General features: G+C 47.8%; 1 protein-coding gene across 1 annotated transcript in view; it reads left to right on the top strand.

Moving 5' to 3' along the window:
* Positions 1-15,735, top strand: part of LOC309552510 (sodium/hydrogen exchanger 9B2-like) — a 132,161-nt gene that overhangs the window by 55,634 nt on the left and 60,792 nt on the right. The window contains exon 7 of the mRNA XM_082253472.1: positions 448-554. Coding sequence (XP_082109598.1) covers positions 448-554 — 107 coding nt within the window. The remainder of the gene's footprint in view (positions 1-447; positions 555-15,735) is intronic.

Genomic DNA, 15,735 nt, shown 5'->3' with positions numbered 1-15,735 from the left:
TCGCTGATCACCGCCATTACTAGTATACGCTTATTGGGATTTTTTTTTACCAAAAACGTGTAGCAGAAAACATAATGGCCTACATTTATGAATAAATTAGATTTTTAAAAAACATTTTACATGATATTTTTTATAGCAGAAAGTAAAAAAATTTTTGGAAATAAAAAAAAAATTGTCTTTTTGTTTTATAGCACAAAAAAAACCACAGTGATGATCAAATACCACCAAAAGAAAGCTCTATATGTGGGAAACAAATTACATCAATTTTATTTGGGTACAAAGTTACATGACCGCACAACTGACCGTTAATGTAACGCAGTGCCGTATTGCAAAAATAAAAATGGCCTGGTCATGAAGGGGGGTAAATCTTCCATAGATCAAGTGGTTAAAGCAGGCTAATGAAAAAAAAAATGTATGTATACCTTTTCTCTTTTTTTTTTTTTTTAGGATCTACCCTTAATAACATTATCAGAGGAGTGTTAGAAGTTGTGGTTGGAATTGCAGCTGGACTTCTCCTGGGGTTTTTTCTTCATTATTTTCCAAACAAAGACCAGGTAACAACTTTTGTATATAAAATAGCCATTTTGTATTTCTGGCTCTTCACAAAGCTTACGGTACACATTTGGCTGACAAAAACTCTGCCTAACCAGGTCAGCTCTTTTGACGTACTATGTACGTCCAAAGAGTGAACCTTTAATCACAAGCTGATGACTGCAGTAGCAGCCATCAGTCTGTGTTTGTTTTTGTACAGCTACCTCCTGGTGTTCTGTCAGAAAATCCTACCCCATCAGATTTCCCTACCTACGTCATTTCCCGTGCGGGTTCGTCATGCACCAGCTGTAGCCGCGTCACACGTCCTACTGCGCATGCGCAGAATAGGTAGGGAATTTTGATAACATTGTAAGAGTTAAGGCATGAGCAGGCGCATGGGCACCAACGGATCGGGCAGCGGCATCTCTTATAGCAAACATACATCCGATCTCCATGGCACACACTGCGGCGAGCCGACAATGGGACAATCCTATTCCCTACCCACACGCGCACGCCCACTGTCTCATTGTCGGGTCGGCGCAGTGTGGGGCATGGAGATCGGATTGTCGGGTCGGTGCAGTGTCAGGTCAGCTCAGTGTGGGCCATGGAGATCGGATGGATGTTTGTTATAAGAGATCCCGCTGCCCGACCCGTTGGTGCGCATGCGCCTGCTCAAGCGCAGTAGGACTTGTGCCTCACCTCTTACGATGTTATCAAAATTCCCTACCTATTCTGCGCATGCGCAGTAGGACGTGTGACGCGGCTACAGCTGGTGCATGACGAATCCACAGCTGATCTCAACCGGAAATGACGTAGGTAGGAAAATCTGATGGGGTAGGGAAATCTGATAGAACACTGGCTTCAAAGTGAAAGTGATGCAGCAGCTTCATAGCTGCCGATCACTTTCCCACAGCTGGCAGCGTGGTGCCTTTCGCTGACGGCCCCCCTCCCCCATGTTTACCTGGGCTGTCTCATGATCACTAGTGCCTAGGAACACAGCCGGAAACTGGGGGAGAAAGATTGCAGTGAGAATGAGGCAAATCCATGCCTTGATCGCTCATGTAAACAGTGAAACCGGAAGTGATGTCACTTTCAATTTCAGATGCACTCTTTTCTGGCCAGCACAGCCAGGGGACACATCTCACCAAGCCAATCTGTGCTTGGTTAGATGGTGTGAAGGGCAGTGGAGACATTGGGGTCTATTAGATCCCTATTGTCTCCATAAATAGTACCTGTCACCTGCTCATTGCGAACATATAGGGGGTTTATTAACGCCTTGTGATAGCAATCAAGTAAAAATGAATATAAAAATAAAAAAAAGAAAAAACCCTTGTAGCCCTACACACCTACGAAAACACAAGCCCAGGGTGTGCACGCAGTCGCACCATACGTGTGATATATTGCCATGAACATCAGAGTGAGAACAATAGTTCTAGCTCAAGAGCTCCTAGTTAACTCTAAACTGATGAGCTGTAAAGGCTTTAAAAGCATCACCTGTGGGGATTTTTGGGCACCATCGCCTTTGGGGATATCGCGGGTGCATGCAATTTTAAGACCTAGAATGTTTGGTATCTATTTACTTGATGCAACCTCATCTTTTATATTTTAAGCAAAAATGGGTATTACATGGTGTGGTTTTGCACTAAAATTCTTTTTATTATATTTTTTCCTGAAAATGTGCGTTTTAATACAGTTGCGCAAATATGTGAAACAAAAATTTTCGTGTCTTTTACATGCTGACCTAAGTCTGAAGTGCTTCTTCCCCAGCCATCTTCTCCCGTCCATTCCAGTCGCTTCTATGTGATACATAGGATGGATGAGAAAGAAAGGCTGGCAGGGATCAGCACACCATAACAGACAGCAGTGTGTCACCACCACTCTGCATATGGGGGATATCTCACTCTGCTCTACAAACTGAACCCTGTACTCCTCCCTAAAAACTGCTTTTCCCTGGACACTGCCCTACGTACTACGGAAACATGGGGGAGGAAATTTTGGGACTTTATATGAGACTCGTGACCAACAGAGTCTCCATCTCTGTATGCAATAAAGCAAAAGGACAAACATAAAATTGGGACATTGTGAGGTGTGACCAGCTAATATGTAGTAGTGGAATTGCATAAAAAGGAAAGAAACAAATATGTAGTAAGATAGTAGATTTATTTAAAATCTATAGACCAGTAATCGGACTCCTGTACTGTACACTGCCCTCCATACTAATGACCCCTGTACTATGTTCCACATACTACTTAAAGCAGGACTACACAGCATCTGAGCATCACAAACCTAAAACCCTATTTCTCTTACGTCCTCCGACAGTCGCCGCCACCTCTAAGTCATCACTGTTGGGTATTGACTTCCCATCCGCAGGAATAGCTAGGCATATAGACTTAGTCCAAAGACAAAAGGCATTAGCATATACTCACCCATGGGGGCTGTCCCATCTGGTCAATACCCCCCTGCATCACCACTCCCAACTCAGTTTTAATCTGCCTAGCGTCAGGAATAGTCAGGCTTACCTTGTGCTGGGGCTTCAGTCTCAGCCTTCCTAATCTTTTATTTGATTTTCTTTAAAAATGTCAGTTTTTTCTCTTACTTTACTAGCTGTTTATTTTGTCAGCTTCTAGTGTTAGTTTTCTCTTCGGATGAAGATGGATCATGCGTTGCTGGGATTCGGACTGACCGCCCTGGTTCTCCAGAGCAAAAGGGTCAAATGGACCCCCAGCCCGCCATCGAGCGTTCAGCTATGGTTCGCCCTGGCATTACGAACGACCCATCCCTGTTCGCTACAGGGATGCAGCCGTGAGGTGGCTACCTCACAGGACTCGTCTGCGGTGCTGCAGCTTCATGTCCCTGGCTCACGGCACTCCCTGTCAGATGAGGACAGAGGTTTTCCTACATGGAGGCTCCCCACGCCATCTGGTACAGATAAGTACTTCTGTGTGGGGCCTCTGTCTGGGGTGGCAGTCTGTGTTGCTGTGTGTCCCCATGTCTGTGCCTGTGTGACTCCCTGTGTGATCCCTGTGGGGATTGCTTGTGCAGATACTGTATGTTGCCCGGGGGTCCCTGTCCCTGTGTCACTCAGGTGCATTGTTGGGGGTGCAGACGTTTCTGGTTATGCGGCGACCGCAGCGGTGCATTTTCGCGCGGTCCGCCATCTTAACTATGGGCAAACATGTGTAGCTCCTCTGGGGCGATCCTGCATGTTATTTTGGCGCCATCCGCCGCCATTTTGTGGGCGGTGGAACGATCGGTCCGGCCGCATGTCGGCGCCCATTTTGGCGTAGCCTCCAATGCATCCCTATGGGGCAGCCATTTTCCCAGGGTTTGGCATATAGTCCAGCCTACTCCAGCATCACTTCATTTCCATCAGCAGCAGGACATCGGTAGCAACGCTCTGCGAGCTCTGCAGGTTATCTCTCAATTTCCCTCTGTGCTATCGCTTCTGGCTCAGTTTCTTTTCTCCTTTTGGGGGTCTTTTATCACTGTAGCTGTAGCGGTGGGCTGCGCACACCGCAGCGTTCTTAAAGGGGACAGTACATTGTATTGCACTGTAGTTTGTTCTGATAACTTGAGCAATGGATTCTCAGGAAAGCAAGTTTCCTCCTGCTTTAGTGGGGGGCCCCAGTTCTCCTGTGGCTCCGCTGCGACCCGATCCGGCTGCTGTGGTGGCGACTTTGGTGGCAAATATGGAAATGCTGATGTCTGAACGGGCTGCGAGAAAGAGGCCCAGGTTGTCTCTCTCTTCTGATTCAGATGGGGATATGGCTGCTGCTGCGAGCGTGCCCTTTTCAGGGTCCCGCTCATCCTTGGACCCCCCGGGGTCTGAGGGGGAGGCTGAGATGGAGGGGGTTGATACCTCCTCCCCGGGGTCGCCTAAAGAACGGGCGACCATGGATGAGTTGATTGTGTCTGTAAAGGACACCTTACATTTAGAGGATGAGCCCTGTCCTCCGGGCGTGGTGTTCTCATTTGGGACGCACAGGACCCGCAAGTCTGCGCAGGTTTTCCCCTGCCCAGCGGAATTCCATTACACTGTTAATGAAATGTGGTGCACGTTGAAACGTCCATTCCTGGTACCTAGTCGGTTCAAATTGCTTTATCCTTTTACGGCGGCTACGGAATCACGATGGTGTGTGCCTCCACAGGTAGATCACACTGTGGCCGTGTTGAATAAGGCTACCTTGGTTCCTACTGAGGATACCCGGGTTTTCCGGGATCCCACGGACCGGCGGTTGGAGTCTCTAGCTCGCCATTCCTATACGGTGGCGGGTTCGTTGCTCAAACCCGTTTTCGCGTCCGTTCTGGTGGCTCAGGCGGTGGCTGATTGGACTAAGATGCTTAGGAGCAATCTCGTGTCTGATGGTGTTCCACCTGCCCGGCTGGAAATGGTGGATCAGATCCACCAAGGAGTCATGTACTTGTGTGATGCAGCCTTGAATGAGGCCCCCTTGGTGGCTCGCGGTGCTTTACCGGCGACTGATATGGCTGAAGAGCTGGTCGGCCGACCAGTCCTCACGGAAAACTGTTGCTGATTTTCCCTATGCTGGCTCTCGCCTTTTTGGCGAGGCATTAGACACCCTGGTGAAAGGCGTCACGGGGGGCAAGAGCACTATGCTGCCCCAGAACCCCAAGAACAAGTCTTTTCGAGGCAAGCGGGTTCTGCGCCTAGATCCAATCAGGGGTCCTTTTGTGCCTTTCGGAACCAATCCAAGGGAAAGCCCTTCAAGGCCCAGGGCAGTCAGAAGAAGCCCTGGGCGGGTAAGCAGAAGCCCGGCAATGCTGGCTCGGTCAATCCGCCTCTGCCTGAAGGGGCGCCCTCACCCATTTCAGGGGTGGGGGGACGTTTGCGCGGTTTCCTCCAACCTTGGCTGCTCCGGATATCGGACAGGTGGGTTCAGGAAATCGTTCGATTGGGTTACAAGATCAAATTCCTTTCCCGGCCGGCGGACAGATTCTTTACCTCCAATCTTCATCTATAAAGAAGGAAGTTGGGGCATTGGGACTTTGAATGAGGCATGAAATGAAGAAAAAGATTTATTTTGAAAACATAAAATTTATACAGTTCATATGTTTATGGACAAATATTGAAACAGTATACAATTCATATTAGGAATATACATACAATAAAATGGGATCTCAAATGGGATCTCTAAAATTAAATTTCAATATAGAAACACTGTATATATCAATTATTACATGATCAGAATAAAGAGATGATGAATTTTATAGCATCCGAGTTATAATGTAGACTCGACGCGTTTCTTGGACCTCCGTCCATTCATCAGGAGTATTGGATACACATAAAATATCTAAGGAAGAAAAGGGGGATTTAAAAATTTTTTGCACCAGAACAAGTGAATGTACAAGATGTTTCCATCTAAAAATCCGTAGACACAGTTTTTTACCTTAAACGTCTCCAGGTCAATTGGGACACAAGAGAAATAAAACCCAACCTCGGAGGGAAAATGGCGGCATCGGGGGCATAGTCTCCCCCGGGGCTGAGGTGCAGAGAGAGCCAGTAACGACCGGGGATGATGGAAGTACAGTCCGGGCAAGAAATACAGACCTCCTATGTTGGGTGATAGTGATGGCAATTGGGGTGTCCTTGGATCGGTATTAATCTAAACAAGCATACATAAATATTAGGAATGGGTCACATGGACTATCTATAGATAAACATGTTACTGAGAACAGATAGATCGATCCAAGGAGAAAAAAACCCAGGAAATGTCAGTTGAGCAATTCAATGGAAAGGTGACAGTGAAAAAAGAGGGAATGACTGAAAATAGGAATATAGAAGGAAAACAAAAAACCAGTGGGAGAAATAGTGCATCAAAGTGCTTGAACTGGAGTTCAAATGATGGAACTAGCAGTCCGGGCAGAAAGTGCAAACCTCGAAGGTGGAGTGAAGGTAATGACGATGGGGTATCAATGGATCGGTATTAATCTAAACAAGCATACATAAATATTAAGAATTGAATCAAATGGGGATCCCCGGACGTGGATCTGTTCGCATCCCGGCTAAATCAAAAGGTGGAAAGGTTCGTGGCAAGAACACGCGATCCGTTGGGGGACGCCTCGGATGCGTTGGAGGCCCCTTGGCATCAGTATCGTCTGATGTACGCCTTTCCTCTGATTCAGTTACTATCCCGGTTCCTCCGCAGATTGGTCTCGGAACCGCATCGTCGGTCCTGGTACGCCGACGTTGTTCACCTGGCAGTGGCGCCTCCGTGGCGTCTACCTCTGCGGGAAGATCTCCTGTCTCAAGGTCAGATCTTCCATCCTGCTTTACAGTCGCTGGCTTTAACGGCCTGGCTGTTGAGACCCAGGTCTTGAGGGACAAGGGTCTCTCCCCTGAGGTTATCCCTACCCTAATCAAGGCTAGGAAATCCTCCTCTGGTAAGATCTATTACCGTACCTGGAAAGCTTATTTCGCCTGGTGTGAGTCCAGGGGGTTCTCCCCTCGTTCTTACTCTGTGTCGAGAGTGTTGGCTTTCCTCCAGTCTGGGGTGGACCAGCACCTGGCACTGGCCACGATCAAAGGCCAGGTGTCCGCACTGGCCATTCTTTTTCAACGCCCTGTGGCGTCTCACTCTCTGGTTCGCACCTTCATTCAAGGTGTGCAACATTTGGCTCCTCCCAGGAAGGAGCCTTTACCTCCATGGGACTTGAACTTGGTTCTGTCCGTCTTACAGCGAGCTCCCTTTGAAAACATTCGAGAAATATCGTTGCCTCTGCTGTCTAAGAAGGTTGCCTTTTTGGTGGCGATCACTTTGGCTCGCAGGGTGTCTGAACTGGCAGCGTTATCTTGCCGTTCTCCGTACTTGGTGATTCACCGGGATAAGGTGGTTTTGCGTCCGCATCCCTCCTTTCTTCCTAAGGTGGTCTCTGAGTTCCACATTAATGAGGACATTGTCCTGCCTTCGCTTTGTACGAAGCCTAAGCATCCTAAGGAGGTTGCTCTGCATTCCTTGGATGTTGTCGGGGCGATCAGGGTTTACCTGTCGTCTACGGAGTCCTTTCGGAAGACGGATTCCCTCTTTGTCCTTCCTGAGGGATCTCGGAAGGGCATGGCTGCTTCTGCAGCCAATATTGCCAAATGGATCAGACAGACCATTGAACAGGCTTACGCCTTGAAGGAACGGGCTCCTCCCTTCCCTGTTAAGGCGCACTCTACCAGATCTGTGAGTGCGTCCTGGGCCTATTGGCATCGGGCCTCGGTGGCCCAGGTGTGCAAGGCTGCGACTTGGTTGTCGGTGCACACTTTTTCCAAATTCTACAAAGTAGACGTTCGGGCATCGGCTGATGCTTCCTTTGGCCGCAAAGTTCTCAGTGCGGCGGTGCCATGATGGACCCTTGTGTTTTTTTCTGGGTCCCTGGCTGTTGGCATTTGCTTTCCTGGGCTGTTGCTCCTGTTGAGCATTGTTTTATTTTTTTCTGTTGCCCAGTTGGTTCTCTTACAGTGCATGTAAGATTCCTTTCTCTGATGTGGGTACTGCGTTGCCTTTTCTACGGTTGCGTCTCCCACCCCTCATGTCTATACTGCTTTGGGACATCCCAACAGTGATGACGTAAGAGAAAACAGAATTTTTGTAAAATCTTACCTGTAAAATTCCTTTCTCCGAGTCCTCCGACAGTCGCCGCCCCCGCCCCTCTTTTGGGGTTCTTATTACCTACTGCTATGCTACCAAACTGAGTTGGGAGTGGTGATGCAGGGGGGGTATTGACCAGATGGGACAGCCCCCATGGGTGTGTATATGCTAATGCCTTTTGTCTTTGGACGAAGTCTATATGCCTAGCTATTCCTGCGGATGGGAAGTCAATATCCAACAGTGATGACTTAGAGGTGGCGGCGACTGTCGGAGGACTCAGAGAAAGGAATTTTACAGGTAAGATTTTACAAAAATTCAGTTTTAATTCATATTTAATATTCAAAGCAAACTCCTCCATCCATCCATGCCACCATGCTTTATTTCGCTGAGAAATCACTTTGAAAAACATCCCCCTAGCATTTCTGGCTTTGGCCATCTTGGGTGAGGGCAGATCATTCATGTAGCATTTACTCTCTGTAATCATTCTGCCCTTAGCTCAGGCATGCAAGCAGGAGGGTGTGCTTAGCTGTTAAAGGCCCTCCTACCCTACTGAAGACTCCTGGGATCTAGCATTTGCCTAGGCCTGGAAACCAAAAAAGTAACTGAAGAAATGTAAAAAAAAGTTTAAAACCTGTAAATACTGTATGATACAGTGCCTTAAAGTATTCATACCCCTTGAAATTTCCCACATTTCGTCATGTTACAACCAAACACGTAAATGTATTTTATTCGGATTTTATGTGATAAACACAAAGTGGCACATAATTAAGAAGTGGAAGGAAAATGATAAATGGTTTACAGAATCTTTTACAAATCAATATCTGAAAAGTGCGGCGTGCATTTGTATTCAGCCCCCTGAGTCAATACTTTGTAGAACCACCTTTTGCTGCAATTACAGCTGCAAGTCTTTTTGGGTATGCCTCTACCCCCTTTGCACATCAAGAGTGACATTTTTGCCTATTCTCCTTTGCAGAATAGCTCAAGTTCTGTCAGATTGGATGGAGAGCGTCTGTGAACAGTAATTTTCAAGTCTTGCCACAGATTCTTAATTGGATTTAGGTCTGGATTTTGACTGGGTCATTCTAACACATGAATGTGCTTTTGATCTAAACCATTCCACTGTAGCTCTGGCTGTATGTTAAGGGTCATTGTCCTGCTGGAAGGTGAACTCCCTCCCCAGTCTCAAGTCTTTTGCAGACTTAATATGTTTTCTTCTAAGATTGCCCTTAGGCCAAAAAGTTCAATTTTGGTTTCAAAGAAGCCGAGGTCCTCAAACATAAATTTACGGAGAGAGGATACAGCGAAACAGAATTGGATTTGGCAATAATACGTGCAGACCAGAAAAATAGAATGGACCTGCTACAACCAAAAGTAAGGCAAAAAAATGAGACATTTCAACATGCCTTTTTTTTCCCTCCTATTCAGCCCATCACTTCTCAGTCAAGAAAATCCTACGCAAGCACTGGCATGTGCTACGGAATGACGGAGTTCTGAGCCCACTTCTACTTGATTTGCCTTCTATGGTTTTTAGGGGGGTGCCTTCCCTGAGACTTCAGGTGGCACCTAATGTCATCAACCCCCCAAAACAGATTTCATTTTTTCAGGACAAGGGTGGTTTTTACCCCTGTAAGTCCTTTAGCGTATGTAGGTTGAATACAGAGGGCAGAAGGAGGAGTGAGACATTTCAAACTAATGTCACCAAACATACCCACAAAATGAAACCTTTTATTACCTGTAGTTCTAAACACGTGGTTTATCTCATCCGATGTCCGTGCGGCCTTGAATATGTAGGCCGCACGACTAGGATGCTCAAAATCAGATTAAAAGAACATGTCGGGAATATTGTCAAAGGTTTCCCGAAACATAGTTTCCCGCCATTATGATGCTCATCATAATAGAAATCCAGCTGGAACTCTATTTCTGGGAATTGATAATTTTGTGGGGAATTGGCGACGTGTATTTCCCTGTGTACACATCTTTTACATATGTTTTTATGATGTTTGTGCAATTAAATCTGTTTTGGGGATTGTTATTTGCTCATAGTGGATGAATTGTATGTGTTTTGCCTAGCTGTGGATTTTGTTTTTATCCACAAGATGGCGCCGCTTCTCGACTCTGCCTCTTTACATCTAGTGTTAAAATAGCTAATATGGGGCATATTGCAATGTCCTATGGTCACTATTATGTGCTGATATGTATATTGCCCTTGTTCTAGATATTTCTGTTACATGGTGGGCGATTAATCGGCTTTCTATTAATGGTAATATTTTCTTCCGGGTAGTGGAACGCAGTAATTGAGCTCCCAGCTTCCGGTTCTAATTAACCAATCCGTCTCTCCTCGTCAGTATTTAGCAGCGTCCTCCCGCCGTTAGGCCACGCCCCTGACAACGTCATACGTATGACGAAACGTGCGTTGGGTGGATCCTATTGGTGGACGGTCGGGCGCATGCGCAGTTGAGGAGGACGGCGGCTATCTTTACGGTTTGAAACAGGATACCACGCCGGCTCCGCACATACAGATATGCTGCTGCCACTCTGCAATATTGTAAGTTGCTCTCTTTTGCTTTAATAAACTCATTGGAAATTCTTCTTGTTTTCTATGAGAGTATATATGCAGAGTAGGAGACTTGTGGAGATACTACTACCGAGGACGCAGTGCTTCAGATCGCGGACTAACAGATTTATATCTTCTGCTGTTTATGACCTTTTTGGTCTAACAGTCCAGTAAGGCCATTTGAGATACCTTTCCTCTGGTGGTGGACCTATAGCACTCTGTAATTTCCAGGATTGCCTGTGTGGATTCACTGTTTTGGGATATCTAAGAATTTTTATGGACTTTAATTTGACCAATATTTACGATATCTCTTTTTATGTTTCATGTTTTATACGGACTTTCTTGTGTGATTAGCGCTACACCTTTACCACATAATTCTTTCAACTATGGCTTTCTTCTTGCCACTCTTCCATGAAGGCCAGGATTGTGGAATGCACGACTAATAGTCCTGTGGACAAATTTTCCCACCTGCACTGTGGATCTCTGCAGCTTCTCCAGAGTTACCTTGGGCCTCTTGGCGGCTTCTCTGATTAATGCTCTCCGTGCCTGGCCTGTCCGTTTAGGTGGACGGCCATGTCTTGGTAGGTTTGCAGTTGTGCCATTCTCTTCTCTTTACGTTTTTGGATAATGGATTGAACAGTGATCCATCAATTGTTGCTTGGGATATTCTTTTATAACCTAACCCTGCTTTAAACTTCTCCACAACTTTATCCCTGACCTGTCTGGTGTGTTCCTTGGCCTTCATGATGCAGTTTGTTCACTAAGGTTCACTAACAAACCTCTGAGGGCTTCACAGAACAGCTATATTTATACTGAGGTTAAATTACACACAGGTGGACTAATTAGGTGACCCCTGAAAGCAATTGGTTCCACTAGATTTTAGTTAGGAGTATCAGAGTAAAGGGGCTGAATACAAACGCACTCTAAACTTTTCAGATATTTATTTGTAAACAATGTTAAAAACAATTCTTCATTTTCCTTTCACTTCACAATTATGTGCCACTTTGTGTTGGTCTATCACATAAAATCCCAATAAAATGCATTTAAGTAGGCTATTAACCACTTGCCGACTGCCGTCAGTAGATTTACTGCGGCAGTAGGCCCCTCACAGGCAAAGTGACGTAAATTAACGTCACTAGCCTGTGAGGCTCTCGGGAGCGAGCGCGCGCCGCCGGTGGCGCGCTCCCGCGCGGTCACGGACCCCCCCCGCGCGTGTGACCGGCGGACCCCGATGTCCGCCGGTCACTCGTCGATCGGCGGGGGAGAGGGAGAAAGGCATGCAGCTTGTGTAAACAAGCTGCCTGTCAGTTCTCCCTGTGTAGAAACACTGATCATACGGTTCTACTATGTAGAACCGTTGATCAGTGTAACTACAGCTCAACAGACAGCCAATCACAGTTAGAATCACACCCCTAGGGACACACACCACCCCTCCCTCTTAAATAAAGTTAACCCCTTCACTGCCAGTGTATTTTTACAGTAACAGTGCATATATATAGCACTGATTACTGTAGAAATGTCACTGGTAACCCCAAAAGTGTCAAAAATGTCAGTCAAGGGTCCGATCTGTCCGCCCCAATGTCGCAGTACCGCAAAAAAAAATCGCAGATCGCCGCCATTACGCGTTAAAAAAATGACAAAAATCTTTCCCTTTGTTAGTAAACGCAATAACTTTTGCGCAAACCAATCAAAATACGCTTTTTGCGATTTTTTTTTTTTTACCAAACATATGTAGCAGAAAACAAATTGGCCGAAAATGTTAAAAAATGTTAAAAAATTTTGATTTTTACTTTTTTTTTTGGGGAATTTCATATAAAAAAATGTGAAAAATATTGTTTTCTCTTACGTCCTCCGACAGTCGCCGCCTCTTCATATTCGTCACAATGGGGTATTAGACTTTGCTCCGTAGGAGTAGCTAGGCAACAGAATATGTCAATATTAAAGCTTTTAACATATCCCACCCCCAGGGGGTGGTCCCCTCAGTCTATACCCTCCTGCTTCCTGTTCCATACCTCAGTTTCAATGTCTAGCTTTCAGGAGTTAGCTGGCTGTTTCTGTGCTGGGGCATTTTGTCTCAGCCTTTATCTTCTTTTTGATTTTATTTGAGTTTTTTTCTCTTTCTTTACTTAGCTGTTACTTTTGTCAGCATTAGTTAGTTCTTCTGATGAAGAGGATCATGCGGGCTGGGTCTCGGGCTGGCCCCCCTGGTCGCAGGTTGTGGGCCAGTGGCTTCCCAGCCTGCCATCGAGCGTTCAGTCAGGTATTTTTCCTGGCACATGTGAACGACCCATCCCTGTTCGCTGCAGGAATGCTATGGTGAGGTGGCTACCTCACTGGACGCCATGCGGTTTTGCACCGCAGTCCTCCTGCGTCCTGACTGCGACTCTCCCTGTCACATGTGCAGTGGCTTGATTGCTTGTGCGGGTTCCCCACGCCACTCAGAAGGTAAGTGTACTCTGTGTGGGGACCTGTCTGTTTAGTGGGTGTCAGTCTGGGACTGTGTAACCCTGCATGTCTGTGCACACTATGGGACTCCCTGTCTGGATGCTGCTGTGGGCTGCAAGGAGGGGGGCTGTGATACACTGTTCTGTGTGCATAACTGTGTGATCTCTCGGTGTGACATGCTATATGTTGTAGGACATGCTGTGGATCGTGTTTAGTGCAACATGCGGCGGCCGCTACTGCGGTCCGCCATTTTAATGTTTTTGTACAGGCATATGAGGGCTTCTTCTGTAGCTGGGAGCGGCGTTTTTGGCGCCAAGCGCCGCCATTTTGGCGGCGATCGCTCCGGCCTCATGTAGCACTGCATGTACCTCCTCCCCCGGCGGCCATTTTTTTGTAGCCTCCCATAGGCTTTATAGGAGCAGCTTCTATTGCATCACTTCCTTTTCCCTGGGCACACCGATCGATACAGCAGCAGCAGCGTTCTCTCCAGGTTTTTATCCTCCTTAGTCCTGTGTTCCTTGCCTGAGTTTGTAGTTTTCCCTGTGGGGGTCGCATTGTGCTGGTGTGTGTGTGCGGTGGGCTGCGCTAGCCGCGTTTAAAGGGGCAGTTACCCTTTTTTTTCTCCTGCACACTTCTGGGGGCATGGATTCTCAGGAAAGCAAATTTCCTCCCACCTTACTGGGTGGACAAGGGGCTGCTGCTGTTTCCCCTGAGGGGGGCGATTTGGCCACAGTTGTGGCTAACCTGGCTGCTCAGGTGCAGATGCTTGTGGCTGCTCAATCCACTAAAAGGCCCAGAGTTTCAATCTCCTCTGATTCAGAGGGCGAAGGTGATGGGGCTGCTATGGCCGGGGTCCCCTTTTCGGGGTCCCGTTCGTCCCTGGACTTTGCAGGGTCGGAGGGGGATGCAGAGGTTGAGGGGGTTGATGATTCTCCCCCTGGCTCGTCTGAAGAGCTTGCAATCATGGATGACTTGGTTGCTTCTATCAAACAAACGCTGCATTTACAGGATGAACCATGTCCACCTGCCGTTCTGGCTTCTTATGGGACACAGCGGAGGCGCAAAACATTGCAGGTTTTTCCTTGCACTGAGGATTTTCAGCGCGCGGTTAGTGAACAATGGCGCAACCTTAAAAAGCCTTTTGCTGTGCCAAGTAGGTTCAAGCTGCGTTATCCCTTCACGCCCGCCACTGATGAACGCTGGTGTGTGCCACCTCCGGTGGATCACGCGGTGGCGGTTTTGAATAAATCCACTGCGATTCCGGCAGAGGATACCCCGGTGTTCCGGGACGCTACGGACAGGAGGCTGGAGTCTCTCGCCCGTCATACTTACTCGGTTACCGGTTCAATGCAATTTTTGCCTCCCTTATGGCGGCTCAGGCTGTTGCGGATTGGACGCAAGTACTCAGGCGCGTCCTGGTGGCTGACTCTGCCCCGCCGACGACGTTGGCTATGGTGGATCAGATCCATCAGGGTGTCATGTATTTGTGTGATGCGGAATTGGATGTTATTCCTTTGGCTGCACGTGTGCACAGCGTGGTGGTGTTGACCCGCCGTTTGATTTGGCTAAAATGTTGGTCTGTGGACCAATCGTCTCGCAAGACCTTGGCTAATTTGCCCTATTCGGGATCTCGCCTTTTTGGCGACTCACTGGATACGCTGATTAAGGGGATTTCTGGGGGTAAGCGCACGCTCTTGCCCCAATATCACAAGGCTAAGGGCGCTCAAGGTAAGAAGCATGCTTCATTTAGGCCCCCTCAGGTTTCCTTTCGTGCCTTTCAGTCGCACTATAAGGGCAAACCCTTCAAGGGTCAAGGCTCCCAAAAGAAACCGTGGGCAGGTAAGCAGAAGTCCGGCCAGTCCGGATCCGCTGCCCACAACAATGCGGCCTGAAGGGACGCCCTCACCCAGTTCTGGGGTGGGGGGACGTTTGCTCGGTTTTCTTCAACCCTGGCTGGCCCGCGTTCGGGACAGGTGGGTTCAGGAGATCGTTCGGTCTGGGTACAAGATCGAGTTCCTCTCTCGGCCGGCGAACAGGTTTTTTCCCTCAAACCTTCAACTGTCTCTGGAGCGTTTGCGGGATCTGCATTTGGCGGTGCAGGACCTGCGGGCTCAGGGAGTGGTGGTTCCGGTGCCTCATCGGGACAGATTTCGGGGGTTTTATTCAAATCTGTTCACTGTGCCCAGAAAGGAGGGCAAGGTACGTCCAATTCTGGACTTGAAAGCTCTGAACCAATTTGTGCGGGTTCGCAAGTTCCGCATGGAATCCCTGCGCTCGGTGGTGACTGCTCTAGTTCCGGGAGAATTCATGGCCTCCATCGACTTGAAGGATGCGTACCTACACATCCCCATTTTTGTGGGTCACCAAAGGTATCTTCGATTCGCCATTGCGGAGGATCACTATCAATTCGTGGCGTTGCCCTTCGGTCTCGCTTCGGCTCCGCTGGTTTTCACCAAGGTGCTTGCACCGGTTCTGGCTTTATTGAGAGCCCAGGGTATCTCGATCCTGGGGTATCTGGACGACATTCTGGTTCGGTCTGCGACCAGTCAGGGTCTGGTGAAGGACCTGTCCGTCACGGTGCAAACTCTGCAGGAGTTTGGTTGGACGATA

The sequence above is a fragment of the Pelophylax lessonae genome (assembly GCF_965119305.1).
Source record: "Pelophylax lessonae genome assembly, chromosome: 1".
Classification (NCBI taxonomy): domain Eukaryota; kingdom Metazoa; phylum Chordata; class Amphibia; order Anura; family Ranidae; genus Pelophylax; species Pelophylax lessonae.
The sequence above is the reverse complement of the archived record's forward strand: the minus strand, read 5'-3'. Positions and strand labels throughout refer to the sequence as shown.